At 42.7% G+C, this 14,794-nt stretch overlaps 1 protein-coding gene across 1 annotated transcript in view; it reads right to left on the bottom strand.

The window, feature by feature from the left end:
• RGS12 (regulator of G protein signaling 12) overlaps window positions 1-12,846 on the bottom strand; it is a 215,710-nt gene extending 202,864 nt beyond the window's left edge. The window contains exons 1-2 of the mRNA XM_084859884.1: window positions 12,145-12,846; window positions 3,867-5,814 (exon numbers count right to left, since the gene is read on the bottom strand). Coding sequence (XP_084716010.1) covers window positions 3,867-5,717 — 1,851 coding nt within the window. The 5' untranslated portion in view covers window positions 5,718-5,814; window positions 12,145-12,846. The remainder of the gene's footprint in view (window positions 1-3,866; window positions 5,815-12,144) is intronic.
• Between the last annotated feature and the right edge of the window lie 1,948 nt (window positions 12,847-14,794).

The following is a 14,794-nucleotide window of genomic DNA, read 5'->3' as shown; positions in this document are numbered from 1 at the left end:
AGCTCTGCTTTTTGTGTCTATTTCCATGGTAATAGAACCATGGACACAAAGTGAGAGAGCTCTGAGGGCTCCTTCACACCGGGCTTTTATCCTGCTATGGAGGTTGCTTACTCACAGAAGTTTGCGAGTCCTGTACACGACGCAGCCCTCCTCCAGGGAACCTCCCACTCTTTGTGAGCTCTACTGCATTGTTTTCCATGACGAGGAAAGTCTGGCATTTTCCCTTCTCCCACCATGGAGTCGATATAAATAAGGATGTACAGTGTAAAGTCGATTTTATTACAAATAAAACAACAGCGCTACCTAATGGCTTTGTAATGAAACATACAGATCTCATTGAGAAGTGTAGGGTTTTTTTTTAAGCCATGTGGAAAGGACCCAATTGATCCCACAAAGATTCCAGAAGCAGAAGCCCCAGTAAACTGCAGGATTCTTTAGCCTTGTGTGATGAAGCCCTAGATCAATCCATGACCTACCTGTTTTAGATTTTTTTCCCCATCAAGTGGCAGCCCACTTATAACAGGGGTTGGCAACATGCACAATCTTAATGTTGTGTGTGTGCGTGTGGGGGGATGTTTCGCCAAAAAATGGCATCCAAAGCCGCTACGGAGTGCCCAAAGAGTTAAGTTTAGCTTCGAAACAAAGCTAAATTTGGCACTTTGTGTGCTCTGTAGTGCAACAGAGCAATTTGCCACCAAATTTAGGCAGCAAGCCAGCATTTTCTCTTGTTTTCAAAACTGGAGCAGAGGCACCGTGCAGACTGCGTGGAGCTCCACACAGGGTGACCCATGGGGGAGGGGCTGGTCCAGGGGGCAAAAATGGCCCCCAGACCTCCCACAGTTGCCTACCCCTGTTTTATAGGCTGCTTCTCTCTCTAACATCACTGCTTTTTCTGCGATATTTATCTTAAAATTTATATACCTTTCTTCAGCACAGCATCCAAGGCAGTTTAAAAATAATCAGACTATCATTCGTGTGACCAACAAACTTACATCAAAAGCACCAAGAGTTATGCATTCAGTGAAAGATTGTGTTAGAATGCCTGCACTTTAATATACTATTCATTCTGCAGCATGTATAGGTCTGGATAATGGCACAGCTGACACCATGTTTTGTATTCAAGTAGAATATTTTCAACTCCTGGATCTGTTGGTGAGAGATATGCCAGAGAAAATGACAGTGGGGCCTTAGAGGAGTGAGACTTGACAGGCCACAGTACCATCTTTGGCTCTTACTGTCAAAGTAGTTTGTGCTAGGGCATTTGGTGAATTCCAGATGTTCATGAAGTCTAGGGATAGTTTCTTATTCTTGGCCTATACCTGATGCAACACATTCTCAGGGGTTGTCTGTAAGATCCATAGCAGGTAACCTAGCAGCATTGGCCTTTTATGCCAAGAGCACTTAGGTATACAGACAGGGACTTCAGGGTGGTCCCATGCTCAGAGGCTTTTCCTACCTTCAACATTGCCCCAGTAACTTAACCTGCACAGTAAGGTTTTAGCTCTCCATTGAACAATTAAAGTTTATGCAGTTAGACATTCTTAAAGTATTTAATAAAGCTGTGGCCCTTTATTTATCCGATGTCTTATATGTAGTCTCATCATTCCGTGTCTGAGTGAAAAGTTGATGGGGGGAGCAATCCTATGGCCACTAGTCCGCAGCTAGACAGCCATAGGATATGTGGTTTGCCGGGAACTGACCTTCCCCCTTCTGCGCTGCCTCACAGGCAGCGTGGAATGGCCCTGTGCTCAGAAGAGGAGCGTGGAGTGGCCAAAATGGGGCGTTCTGGGGCGGGGAAGGCAGAAATGCCGGTATGACACATCCTATGTGTCGCCCGGCAGCCTCCTTTCCTGCTGCTAGACAGCTGAAATTGGCTGCCTAGCCGCAAGTGCAGGGCAGGAGAAGCGTGGAGGGAACGATCCCCTCCATGCTTCTTCTGCCCTGCTTTGGATAGGCGGTCGCCTCCGAGTTTGGAGGCATCCATGTATCCCCATAGGATTGCGCCCTTAATTGCCATTAAGAGATCAGCCCTATTATGCCTGCCCATGTCCTTTGCAACTAAAATTTACACTAGTGTAGTAGTTGTTCATTGTTTACAGTCTACCAACTACAGACATACAAAATAAAAAATACATACAGATATAAAATATGTATTGAAAAATATAAACCGTACAAGTTTAAAAACATGAAACCATCATAGAGGATCTAATGTGGATCTAATTAAATCCATAGAGGATCTAATGTGGCTGGCTACATTTAAAAATTTAGCAACTTGCTCCGTAATTGAAATGTTAGAAACTTCAAGTAAAATCAACAAGGACTATAAGAATTGCCCAGGAAAAGGTTGTGTAATATTTGGGCATAGATAACCAGTTTAAGTAGAACAGTTTAATCCAATAACCAGGGAGAGCATGGACCCTGTGCCACTCTGTGAAGGTCTTGAAAATCAGTATCTGTTAGCCTCTGTTTAGCAATAACTTTGGCTCTCTCCCAATTCATAGATAACAAACAGAAAGAAGACAGCCCCAATGAAACAACTTTCTGCACCATTTCCTTCTTCCAGACAGAATTATACGAGTCTGTCAGGAACTGGGGTAAGGAAAAGACAGCAACGAAGCCAGAAATAGATGGAATATATCCAAGCCAAACAGTTTAAGGAATTAAGGCCAGCTTCCAAAATAAGAGTAGCACCGGTAACACACCTGGGCACACCGAATAAACCAAGGAAGTGGGATTGAACTCCTTAAAAATAATTTTTAGTGCATGGAAAGCAGATAGATGCTCCAAAGAGGATTTGGGATACAATTTTGGCTTAAAGGCATGGATGACCACTGGAACCAATTGGCCACCCTTTGTGGGGGGAAAAGCATGCTATAGCACTCACATTTTGTTCAGCCTTAAGTCTTTGCAAATCACCCCTGAACTCTCCAGTTAACAGCCTCATGAAACCAAATACACAAATATTTATAAGTATCAACTTGAAACTCGAGGTCTAATCTCATTTGGTTTTGTTTCTGGATGAGCAGGTTACATATTACATGATTTTAGTATGTATAAATACCCCAAAGGCTTTGACCATTAGGACAATGTGAGTATATAAAGAACTATAAACCCACTTTTAAAATAGATGTGTTTGTTTTTAGTTCTCTGGGACTGCAGGCTCTGGCCGCATCCATCAGGCAGAGAACCAAAGGCCACTGGGAAGTTGTACCCTGTGCCTCCTGGGAAGAATTTCATGGCAAGAGGGAGACCAACCTGATCCCATATGTAGGCCAGAGAAGGAGCAACTGCAGGGAGCTTGTTTCACTATTCCCTACCAGAAGGAACACCTATAAGAACTTTGAAACTAAGAACTGATGCCTGGGTTTTGCTTTTTTCCTCTCTCCCAATTCCTCAATCCCTTTGCCTTTTGTGTCACGTCTTTTAAGCATGAGCGCAGGAACTGTCTTATTATTAATCAATGTAAGCCACTCTGGGAGCCTTTTTTGGCTAAAGAGTGGGGCAAAAATGCTAATAATTGCAATAGTAATAATAATGATAATGCTGAATGCTAATAATACTAATGTCATCTCTAATTTTTATTTAATGACTTCAGGTTCCTCCTAAGAATTCTTTGTGGTTCATAAATCACATTCCAATCCTCCATCCTGAAAATTCAGCACAATATTATCCAACATTCCTATTATCTGTAAGTAAAATTTCTTTTTCACATTATATTAGTAGGATTTACAGTCAGGGAGAAGAAAACAGTAGTCCCTTTCTTACATCCCCCACAATCTCGAATAGCACTGTATTCCAATTAACTGACTGAAATGACTTCAACTGCAAAGTATTTTCTAACAAACATATTATATAAACATTCTTACCTTTTTATCTTCTTTGGCCTTTCTGACACTATGTTGACAGTCAAACATGTTTTGCTTATGAAACCCTGTTTTAGACAATTCATTCTTTTCAGACATTAGATGAGGCTGACCAAAGCTGCCATTAACTCTGTATCTGTCAGCAGGAATCTTATTCATTGGAGGAGGAAGAGTTCCACAGTTAATACTCGACCAGCCATCTGTAGAATCTGTGTATGACTCTTGGTCACTTACACATCCATGTTGCCAACTTTTTAACACATGAACAGGCAACCATCTTTGATGGGAAATGTCCATAGGATTTTTCTTGCTTGTTGTAATTGAGCTTTTGGAAGAAACTAATGGAACTTCAACACGAGCTGAAGGAGCTAGGAACTTACTTAGATTTTGAGATTTATCATTCTGAAATATTGTTTCTAATGCAGAGTTTCCTTCTTGTTCATAACCAAAATTCCAGTGGGAAACAGCCTGTCCTCTATCTACTGGATTGTCCTGTATATTAGTAAGAACATGTTTACTTGAGCTAGTTCCTAGATCAACTACCAAAACTCTATTGTTTTTCTCTTCTTGGTTAAAATTTCCAATACCACTATCACTATTACTGCTCATACTGTTATTCTGATGGATATCTGCATCTCCATCAAGAAATGCCCTGGCCCGCACTCCCTCAATGAATTCCCCCATATCCCTGTACAAAACTGAGACAAACTGAAGAACAGATAGACATGACATTGGGAATTCTAGACAGCCATTAGTGTCTGGATCTGCTGTACATTCCAATCCAAAACGTCGTGCAATGCCTTGGTGAATTTTATGATGAAACAGTTCTGGATCTACCATAAACACATGACAGGACGTCCTCAAAACTGCTTCATCTTCCTGAGCTAAACTTGCATCATCAATGGCCTGCATGGTAACTAGCCCAAAAAATCTTCGGTCATCAGGGCATACAGCACTAAATGCTAGCTTCTCTGCAGGATACTCTGCAATCACACCAGTTTTATTACTGCAGAGTTGAACAGAGTCATGCATAATCTTCATCACCACCAATGAATGGATTTTTTGTTCTGCCCGAAGACGTCTCATGCATCCACGAATAGCCTGTAAACTGTCATATTCCAGATTTGAACTTGAAGAAGGAAGTTCAATTGATCCTAGGTAGCCTACAACCATAGCCACATTTAAAATACTTGCATCTAATCCAAAATATTCCTGGTTTTCCAGTCCCATTCTAAAAATCGAGTCACCACCCAAGGCTTTTGGCAGTTCCTCATTACAGAGAATATTAGGGTTATTGTTTACATATTCAGTTCCTGTTTCTATTTTAACAGCAGCTGTTTCATGAACCAGCATTTGCTTTCTTATTGAGGTCTGCATATTACCAGCACAAACATTAGAATTTTCAAAGATCATGTTGAAAATTCCACCAGATTGCATGTCCTCCACAACCTTCTCTGCTCTGTTTATACCCAATCCTTTTGAGTCAGGCTTTGGCTTTAGCCACCCCTTCCCATCATAAAACCCAACTTCTTCATCACTTGAACAAGAGTCTGTGTTGCCAACCCCTTCAGCAATGACCATGTGTAAAATTCCAGAGCACTTGCCTATTAACTTCACCACATCTTCATGGGATGCCTTTTTCACATTAACTTCATTTATTGCAAATATTTTATCTCCTGCTTTAAGTCCCACAAAATCAGCAGGACTTCCTTTTAAAACACCACTAAGAACACAGGGAGCTTGACCAGAAAGAGTAAACCCGTATCCTGCTCTCCCTCTAGCAACTTCAACGCTTCTTATGCTGGAACCATGCATATGCATCCGACGTTTCACTTTCTCTCCTGGTCTGTACATGCTGGTATTTGCTGGAACAGAAAGTCTATTAAATCCAGTGTTGATCTTTCATGGGATGTCAGAAAGGAATTTTCATTTCTTTATTCTGTGAGAGATCCTAAAGAAAAAAAAATCAAATACTGTTTAAATACATCTGCTGTTGTTGATCTTAATATCCAGATACCTGATAGTAAAGTTTGGCCCAGATACAGGCTTCCTATAAGCAAAAGGACAGCCTAATGCAAACTCTACATTCATTTGTGGCAGAAGTACTTCCCCAAGTACCTGACATCTGCCAAGTGCACTTCCCGCAGGAAGCCCATGAAAACTGCTGACTTCAAACTGTTTTATCTAAACATTTTGCTCCATATTCTCTTCCACATACAAATCTGGCCCACCTGGGGTCCCAATCCAGAAGGCCATGTCCCCTTCCCTTGACTACACCTGCTTCCTCCCAACCATCAATTGTTTGGTTTCCTGGCTTTCAAACAGTTTTCCCCCACTCTAATAGGTTGAAATGCCTCCCCTAAAGCTTAGTTTCTAACAGTAAGAGCTTTAAACTAAAATATGCTGGTATTTTTGGTATTTTGGCCCCAGCCCTTCACATTTGGCCCCATCCACCACTGCAAGAGCGTCTCTGAAATGGATTTCAGCCCCTGGGCTGAAAGGGGTTCAACACAACTGCTTTAAGGGGAGTGCAACTCCATCCAGAACAAGTTGACCACCACCTTCCTGAGCAGATGAACCAGAACCTTCATTTTGTCTGGATTGAGCTTTAGTTCACTGGATCTCACTGACTCCATAACTCATCTCACAGAACAATTTAGTATCTGACCTAGTAACCAGAATTACAGGAGAAATAGAGAGCCATGTCATCAGCATATTAATGACACCTCACTCCAAATCTCCAAATGACATCACTCAGCAGCTTCTTGTAAATGTTAAAAGGATGGGGGCCAAGATGGAACTCTGCAGGCCTGTACATGCCATGGGCCCAGCAGTAGTCCCCAGGACCACCTTCTGGAATTGACTCTTCAGGTAGGTGAGGAACCCACCAAAGGACAGTGCCTCCAATAACCAACCCAGGAAGCCTATCTAGGATGATCCAGGTCATGGGTATCAGAGATCACTGAGATATCCAGGAAAATTAAGAGAACACGCTACCCCTATCCTCCTCCTGGCATCAGGGTGAGCAAAGCCGTTTCTGTACCAAAATCAGGCCTCATCCAAGAGTCCCTGGAGTTGCATGGCGACTACTTGCTCAAGCACCTTGCCAAGGAAGGAATATTAGAGACCAACTAGTAGCTCTAACATTCTCCCAGGCCCAGACGGTTTCTTTAGCAGCAGCCTCACAACCTGAATCCATCAAGGTGGCCAGGATTGCTTCCTCTTGCAAGGAGGCATTCGCTACTGCTCAGACCCAGCTGATCCATCTCTCCCTGCTCTATGTTATAAGCAACAGTTCTCTAAGTACCTTGTCTACACTCTCAGGCCACAACATTTTCCAGATGGATTCCAATACCCAATTTAAGCAGAGTAGATTGAATCAATAATCTATGTTACAAGAGCATCCTTTTGAATATGCAATCCCAACTCAAAATCATTTTGATCCATTATACGCTGAATCTATGGAACAAGATGAAGCAGCTTGGCTACCATGGCCATACTGGCAGTGGATAATCAGAGTGGTATCCAATGGTGCTCTTACAATATGGCTGATTCTGTTGCAACCCACTGATTCTGTTGCACAAGCAGGACCCACCACTTGTGCAACAGAGATTTAACACTTCCTATGGGAAGCCCCAAAACAAGTGGAAACGCTTATTTCTGGATTAGGACAGGTCAGCAGAGCTCCCTTATGCCAAAAGTTCCAATACAGTATGTATCTCAGAAGCAACCATTGGGACTTTTATAACAATAATTTTCAACCATTAATTAAGAAAATTGACTCAATGTTAAATACATGGTCTAATTTTTAACTTTTTACATAGAATAAATATCATGAAAAGAGCAATCCTATGGCCCCTAAACAGCATAGTGTCTGAGGGGCCATAGGATGCAGCAGATCTCCTCCTCTGCGGCTGTACACAGAGCTCCAACCTTGGCAAATGTCAGACTGTGGATCTCCTCCACCCCACTTTGCAGCTGTTGCAGAAAGCTCCACAGTGGCTCCATCTCTCAAGATCAGGAATCCGACCTTAGGAAGGGTGGAAAGGGTGGGTGTGTTGGGGGCAAGCAAGCGGGCAAGGAGGTGAGAGGCCATTGATCCACTGGATCCAACAACTTCTCAGCCCCTGTCCCCACACCTGGCAGCGAAAGCAGGTTAGATGTGCTCAGAGGCCTGGTTAATGAAAATAGCTGCAAAGATGGAAGTGAGGCAAAAATACCCTCCATCACTCCTCCAGCCCCACCAGCAACAGGATGGATGGATGACTCAGACCCCTCTGTCATTTTGGTATCTAGCCCACAGAATTGCTTTCTAAGATATCTATCTTACCAAAGTTGAATTATTTTATAATAGTTCAAATGTACTTTTGGAGAAATTGCTGAAAGAGAGGCAACAAAAGTTTAACTGATTTACATGGGCAGCTAAAAAGCCTGGATTAAACTTCAAACCACAAGTCTAATGGTAGATGTGAAAGCCCTTGTCAACTACCATGCTCTAAATTTGTCTGGGTAACATATAGTCTAAAATCCCTTTGAACTCCATTCTTTTGGTATCAAAGAAGAAAAGACAACCCTTTTTAAAGTTCCAAAATTTTATCATTAATACCTTATTGTCCCCAAGGGACAATTACAGCAGTAAGATTTCACCCTCAATCTCCCCACTCGCCTCAGTCCTTAGAGGCCCAGATTTCAATCTCAATGGACAAGCTGGAACTTTTGATTTATGTGGAGCACAGAAGATATGTTATCTAGACTTTTATGAAAAGCAACATTCTCGTTTACCAGGGGTTATGTCAACAAGTCCCCCAATTTCAATTTGTCACCTACATTGTGGTCTTTTCGGTGCCAGGTGAAGATCTTTTTATTTTCCCGGGGTTTTTTAGTTCTTTAGTTTTGTTTTTAAATGCATATTGTGTTTTTAAATCCTTTCCTGCTGCTAGCTTTTACTGTGGTTTTATTTTGTTTTGAACTTTTAAGGGTATTATATTATGCTTTTGTCATGTATTTTAGGGTTTAAATTTTTGTGAATTGCCGAGAAAGCCACTGGGTGATATAGAATGTAATGAATTAAATAAATTTCCTTGTTTCAATTCACCACAAGTTAGAGAACATTAACTTCTTAGGAAACCAACAAATTTTGAAAAGCTAATTTTGGGTCCAGGCACAAAGACATTTCCAAAATATATCTGAATATGCCTTAATACTGCACTTGTAAAATATTATCAACAAAAAGGGGGAAGAATTTACAAAGGGAAATTTTGCCAGTTATTTGGTCTTTCCTTTTTGGACTTAGAAGTCAATTTACTGTGAACTCAACATTGAGAGAGAACTGTTTAAAAATGCCAATGCAATGGCATTTAGGGAGCAATCCTGTGGCCCCCAGACGGTGTCTGAGGGGCAATAAGGATAGTGGGGATTCCCCACTCCAACCTTGGGAGGGGGAGTTGGAGAGCCTACCCCCCTCTGCCACCCCCTCACAGCCTGCGCAGAAAGAACCGCGATGGCTGCACTCCAAGGCTGGAAAAGCAACCTTGGAGAGGGGGGAAAGGGGGTGTTTCGGGGGGAGGGGAGGAGACCAGAGAGGCCAGGATATGTCCTATTCTGAGGTCTCTCCTGCCTCCTTCCCTCCCCTTCTGAGGTGCTGTTGCTAGACAGACAAAAAAGCTCATCTAGTAAAAAAGTCAGGGCTGGAGGAAGGGGAGGCGAAGATCAGCTCTGCCACTCCTCCTGCCCTGCACTGGATGATCAGAAGCCTCTGAGTTTGGGGGGCTTCCCATCACTGAGGGTGCAATTGATGGGATTGCACCCTTAATGCTTTCAACAGTAGACAAGAAATTTAGACAATTAGACATTAGCCTCTGGGGTCTGACCATCAGAATAGCCCCCAACTTTGCAGAGGGGAAGAACTTTAATACATTTTCAAACTGAAAATACTTCATGTATGAAAAGGCATTATTAATGTTCCTACATCCAACATTTCATTGGAGCACCACGTTTTTCAAAAAGTGAGAAAAGTTAAGAGAAATGTCTTCATTATTTAAGTCATATTGTCTGTAGTGAGTTACACCGGAAGATGGCAAAGAGTATAGTGAGTTTCCACCGTCATGTTCTATACAGTTTGTTAAGTGCACAGAGGCATGTGTTAACATAGTACAGAAGGTGACTTCTAGGTAATTAAGTAGACTATCTTAACACGGGATTGCTAGTGCCAGACAAGGCCAGTTCTATATTTCAACAAATGTGAAGCTGTTTGATTCTTGTCAGGTTCCTCTGGTCCCTCAGATAGCTGCATGTCTCCATGCAGAGCTGAGAAGCTTTCAGAACTTAGATTGGAATGTTGGGGCCTATTGCCTTGACTGTGATGATTTATGCATCCACTAGGGCATGGAAGGAAAAGTATATAAGCATTGTTTAAAGCATGCCAAGTTGGTCTAACTCCAAGGGGAACCTGTGCACATACCAACTTGGAGAACGGATCATCGATCCATGGAGAGGTGTCCAGTGTATCTTGATTGGGACCCAGATGCACATGTGGCTGTCGGGGGAGTCAACAGCTTCAGCCAGCACAAAGGACATGTCAGGCTCTTTGCCTTGCTTTATTTCTGTATCCATTTACTATCACATGTGTAATCAATAAACTGTTAAACTGACCTATTTGCAACTTTGTCTCACTTTGGCTTATCCCAAATCTATTCTGATAAGGTTCCTGACAGGATCAGAACCCCAGATTAACACACTGTCACACTGTGGAAAAATAATAAATATAACTTTGCCTCAAAATTTAGTTTTTGATGTTTTCTATCTCTTAATCTGACACTTTAAGTTTATTTTGTCATTTTGTGCCATTTGTCAAACTTTACTTATCGAGTCTCTTCTCGTTAAAGCTTTATCATTTTTCCAATTAATTTCTATAACCAGTTGAGAAGCTGTTAAAAAAATAAGAACTCATAACTTTGTTTATTTTAGGTATATTAGAATTATTAATCTCTCAAAGCATTGTGTGAAATCCAACTAATTTCCCTCCACTGATGGAAGGTTCTGTCAGTGGAATGGACAGGAGTGTGATTTTCTGCAATTCTACTCTTCCCTGCAGCATCTGATGCCCCCCAATCTGCTATGGAGGAAATGGAACTCAGCTTACATTCCCATAGTGCCCTTGTTCAATCCATGGGGCAGTGCTAGCTTGCCAACTCAAGAATCCACAGCCATCTATCTTAGAAGGGAATAAAAACCTCTAATGGCACACTGAAGGCTTCTTTTGTTTTCCACAGAAGCATAGCTGTAACAACTGAAAAGGCAAGGGCACTCATAGTCACTATCCTCAGGCAAGCAGCTGAACACTGAGCTAGCCAGATTTATGTGGAAGTGGTTCCCCTCGTGAAGAGAGTCTGTATCATTTTCCACATTGGAAGTCAAGGATTGGGATGATGCATGTTTTACAATAATAGAAGCCCAGCTAAAATGTATACCACACGTTAGGAAAGGTAGCACCAAGTCCAAGAGGTCGCTGGCATGGTTAACAAGCAGTGTTAAGGAAGCTATTAGAGAAAAGAGAGCTTCCTTCAGAAAATTGAAGTCTTGCCCAATTGAGGAAAAACGAAGGGAACACAAGCTTGCACAAAGGCGATGCAAGCAGACAGTAAGAGATGCAAAAAAAGCATTTTGAAGAGCATATCACTAACAACATCAAGGCCAACAATAAAGAATTCTTTAAATATATCAGAAGCAGAAAACCAGCTAGGGAGGCAGTTAGACCACTGGATGACAATGGAGTTAAAGGAGTACTGAAGGAAGACAAGGAGATTGCAGAGAAGCTGAATAAATATAGGATATATATAGGATACAGGACAGATACCTGTGCCTGAACTGATGTTTTCAGGAAGGGAGTCTGAGGAACTGAGGCAAATAGTGGTGACAAAAGATGACGTTCTCAGCCTTATTGATAATCTGAAAGCAAATAAATCACCGGGCCCAGATGGTATCCATCCTAGACTTCTAAAAAAACTCAAATATGAAATTGCTGATCTTCTAACCAAAATAGGCAACATGTCCCTAGGATGAGCCTCTATTCCAGAGGACTGGAAGGTGGCCAATATAACACCAATTTTTTAAAAGGGATCTGGGGGGATCCGGGAAATTACAGGCCAGTTAGCTTAATGTCTGTCTGGATAAATTGCTTGAAGGCATTATTAAAGATAAAATTAGTAAGCATATAGAAGGACAAGCCCTGCTGAAAAAGAATCAACATGGCTTCCGCAAAGGTAAGTCCCATCTCACTAACCTTTTAGAGTTCTTTGACAGTGTCAGTAAACATGAAGACAGGGTGACCTGGTAGACACTGTTTACTTGGACTTCCAAAAGGCTTTTGATAAAGTCCCTCACCAAACACTCTTGAGCAAACTTAGCAGTCATGGAATAAGAGAGAGGTCCTCTTATGGATCAGTAACAGGTTAAAGAACAGAAAGCAGAGAGTAGGAATAAATGGTAAATTCTCCCAGTGGAGGAAAGTAAATAGTGGGGTCCCACAGGGATCTGTATTAGGACCAATGCTTTTCAACCTGTTTGTAAATTATCTGTAATTAGGAGTGAGCAGTGAAGTGGCCAAGTTTGCAGATGACATCAAATTATTTAGGATGGTTAAAATAAAAAGGGATTGTGAAGATCTCCAGAAGGATCTCTCCATCTAAATGGGAGAATGGGCATCTAAATGGCAAATGCAGTTCAGTGTAAGCAAGTGTAAAGAGATGCACATTGGGGCAAAAAATCCTAATGTCAAGTTTAGCCTGATGGGTCTGAGCTAGCGGTGACAAAGAAGGAGATCTTGGGGTTGTGGTGGACAGCTCAATGAAGATGTCAACCCAGTGTGCAGCCACTGTAAAAAAGGCAACCTCCATTTTAGACATAATTAAAAAAGGAATTGAGAATAAAACTGCCAATATCATGCTGTTGTTCAGTCGTTCAGTCGTGTCCGACTCTTCGTGACCCCATGGACCATAGCATGCCAGGCCTTCCTGTCCTGCGCTCTCTCCCGGAGCGTGCTCAAGTTCATATTCATTGCATCCGTGATGCTATCTAGCCATCTCATCCTCTGCCGTCCCCTTCTCCTTTTGCCTTCAGTCTTTCCCAGCATCAGGGTCTTTTCCAGAGAGTTTTCTCTTCGCATTAGGTGGCCAAAATACTGGAGCTTCAGCTTCATTATCTGTCCTTCCAATGAGCAGTCAGGGTTGATTTCCTTTAGGATGGACTGATTTGACCTCCTTGCAGTCCAGGGGACTCGTAAGAGTCTTCTCCAGCACCACAGTTCGAAAGCATCAATTCTTCGGCGCTCAGCCTTCCTTATAGTCCAGCTCTCACAGCCATACATTACTACTGGGAAAACCATAGCTTTGATTAGACGGACCTTTGTCGGCAAGGTGATGTCTCTGCTTCTTACTATGCTGTCTAGGTTGGCCACAGCTTTCCTCCCAAGGAGCAAGCGTCTTTTAATTTCATGGCTACAGTCACCGTCTGCGGTGATCTTGGAGCCCAAGAAAGTAAAATCTGTCACAGCTTCCATTTCTTCCCCTTCTATATGCCAGGAAGTGATGGGGCCAGATGCCATGATCTTCGTTTTTTTAATGTTGAGTTTCAAACCAGCTTTTGCACTCTCCTCTTTCACCCTCAACAAGAGGCTCTTTAGATCCTCTTCGCTTTCTGCCATTAGGGTGGTATCGTCTGCATATCGGAGGTTGTTGATAATTCTCCCAGCAATCTTAATTCCGACCTCTGATTCATCCAACCCGGCATTTCTCATGATGTACTCTGCATATAAGTTAAATAAGCAGGGTGACAATATGCAGCCTTGTCGTACTCCTTTCCCAATTTTGAACCACTCGGTTGTTCCATGTCTGGTTCTTACTGTTGCTTCTTGACCCTCGTACAGGTTTCTCAGGAGACAGATAAGGTGGTCTGGTACCATGCTGCCCCTATACAAATCGATGGTGCGACCACACTTGGAATACTGTGTACTGTTCTGGTCATCACACCTAAAAAAAGATACTTTAGAGCAACTGAAATGATTAAGGAGCTGGAGCATCTCCCTTATGAGAGGTTACAAAAGCTGGGATTGTTTAGCTCGGAAAAAAGGAGGGTACAGGTAAACATAATAAAAAGGTAAAGGTGTCCCCAACCAGTCGTGTCCGACTCTAGGGTGTGGTGCTCATCCCCGTTTCTAAGCCGAAGAGCCAGCGCTGTCCAAAGACGCTTCCGTGGTCATGTGGCCGGCATGACTGAACACCGAGGTGCAAGGAACGCTGTTCCCTTTCCCGCCGAGGCGGTACCTATTTATCTACTTGCAATTTCTTGCTTTCGAACTGCTAGGTTGGCAGAAGCTGGGACTGAAGACGGGAGCTCACTCCGTCACGCCGCACTCGGGTCTCGAACTGCTGACCTGCCGACCTTCCAGTCTGCAGTTCAGTGTCTTAACCACTAAGCCACCACGGCCCTTCATAATAGAGGTCTACAAAATTATGCATGGTATGGAGAAAATGCATAAGGAGACATTTTTCTCCCTCTCTCAAAATACTAGAATCCGGGGTCATCTTATGAAGCTGATTGGTGGGAGATTCAGGACAGATAAAAGGGAGTACTTTTTCACACAGTGCATAGTCAAACTATGGAATTGGCTACCACAGGATGTAGTGATGGCCACCAATTTGGATGGCTTTAAAAGGGGGCTGGACAAATTCATGGAGGAAAAGGCTATCAACGGCTACTAGTCTTGATGGCTATGTGCTACCTCCAGTACCAGAGGCAGTGAGCCTCGGCACACCAATTGCTGGGGAACATGGATGGGAGGGTGCCCTTGCACTCATGTCCTGTGGGTTCCTGGTCAACAGCTGGTTGGCCACTGTATGAACAGAATGCTGGACTAGGGTCATTTACATCGGGAA

Source organism: Heloderma suspectum, chromosome 5 (assembly GCF_057233095.1).
Source record: "Heloderma suspectum isolate Gila_16-S chromosome 5, 16-S_ref, whole genome shotgun sequence".
NCBI classification, from domain to species: domain Eukaryota; kingdom Metazoa; phylum Chordata; class Lepidosauria; order Squamata; family Helodermatidae; genus Heloderma; species Heloderma suspectum.
Note: the sequence above shows the minus strand (reverse complement) of the source record. Positions and strands in the feature narration are given on the sequence as shown.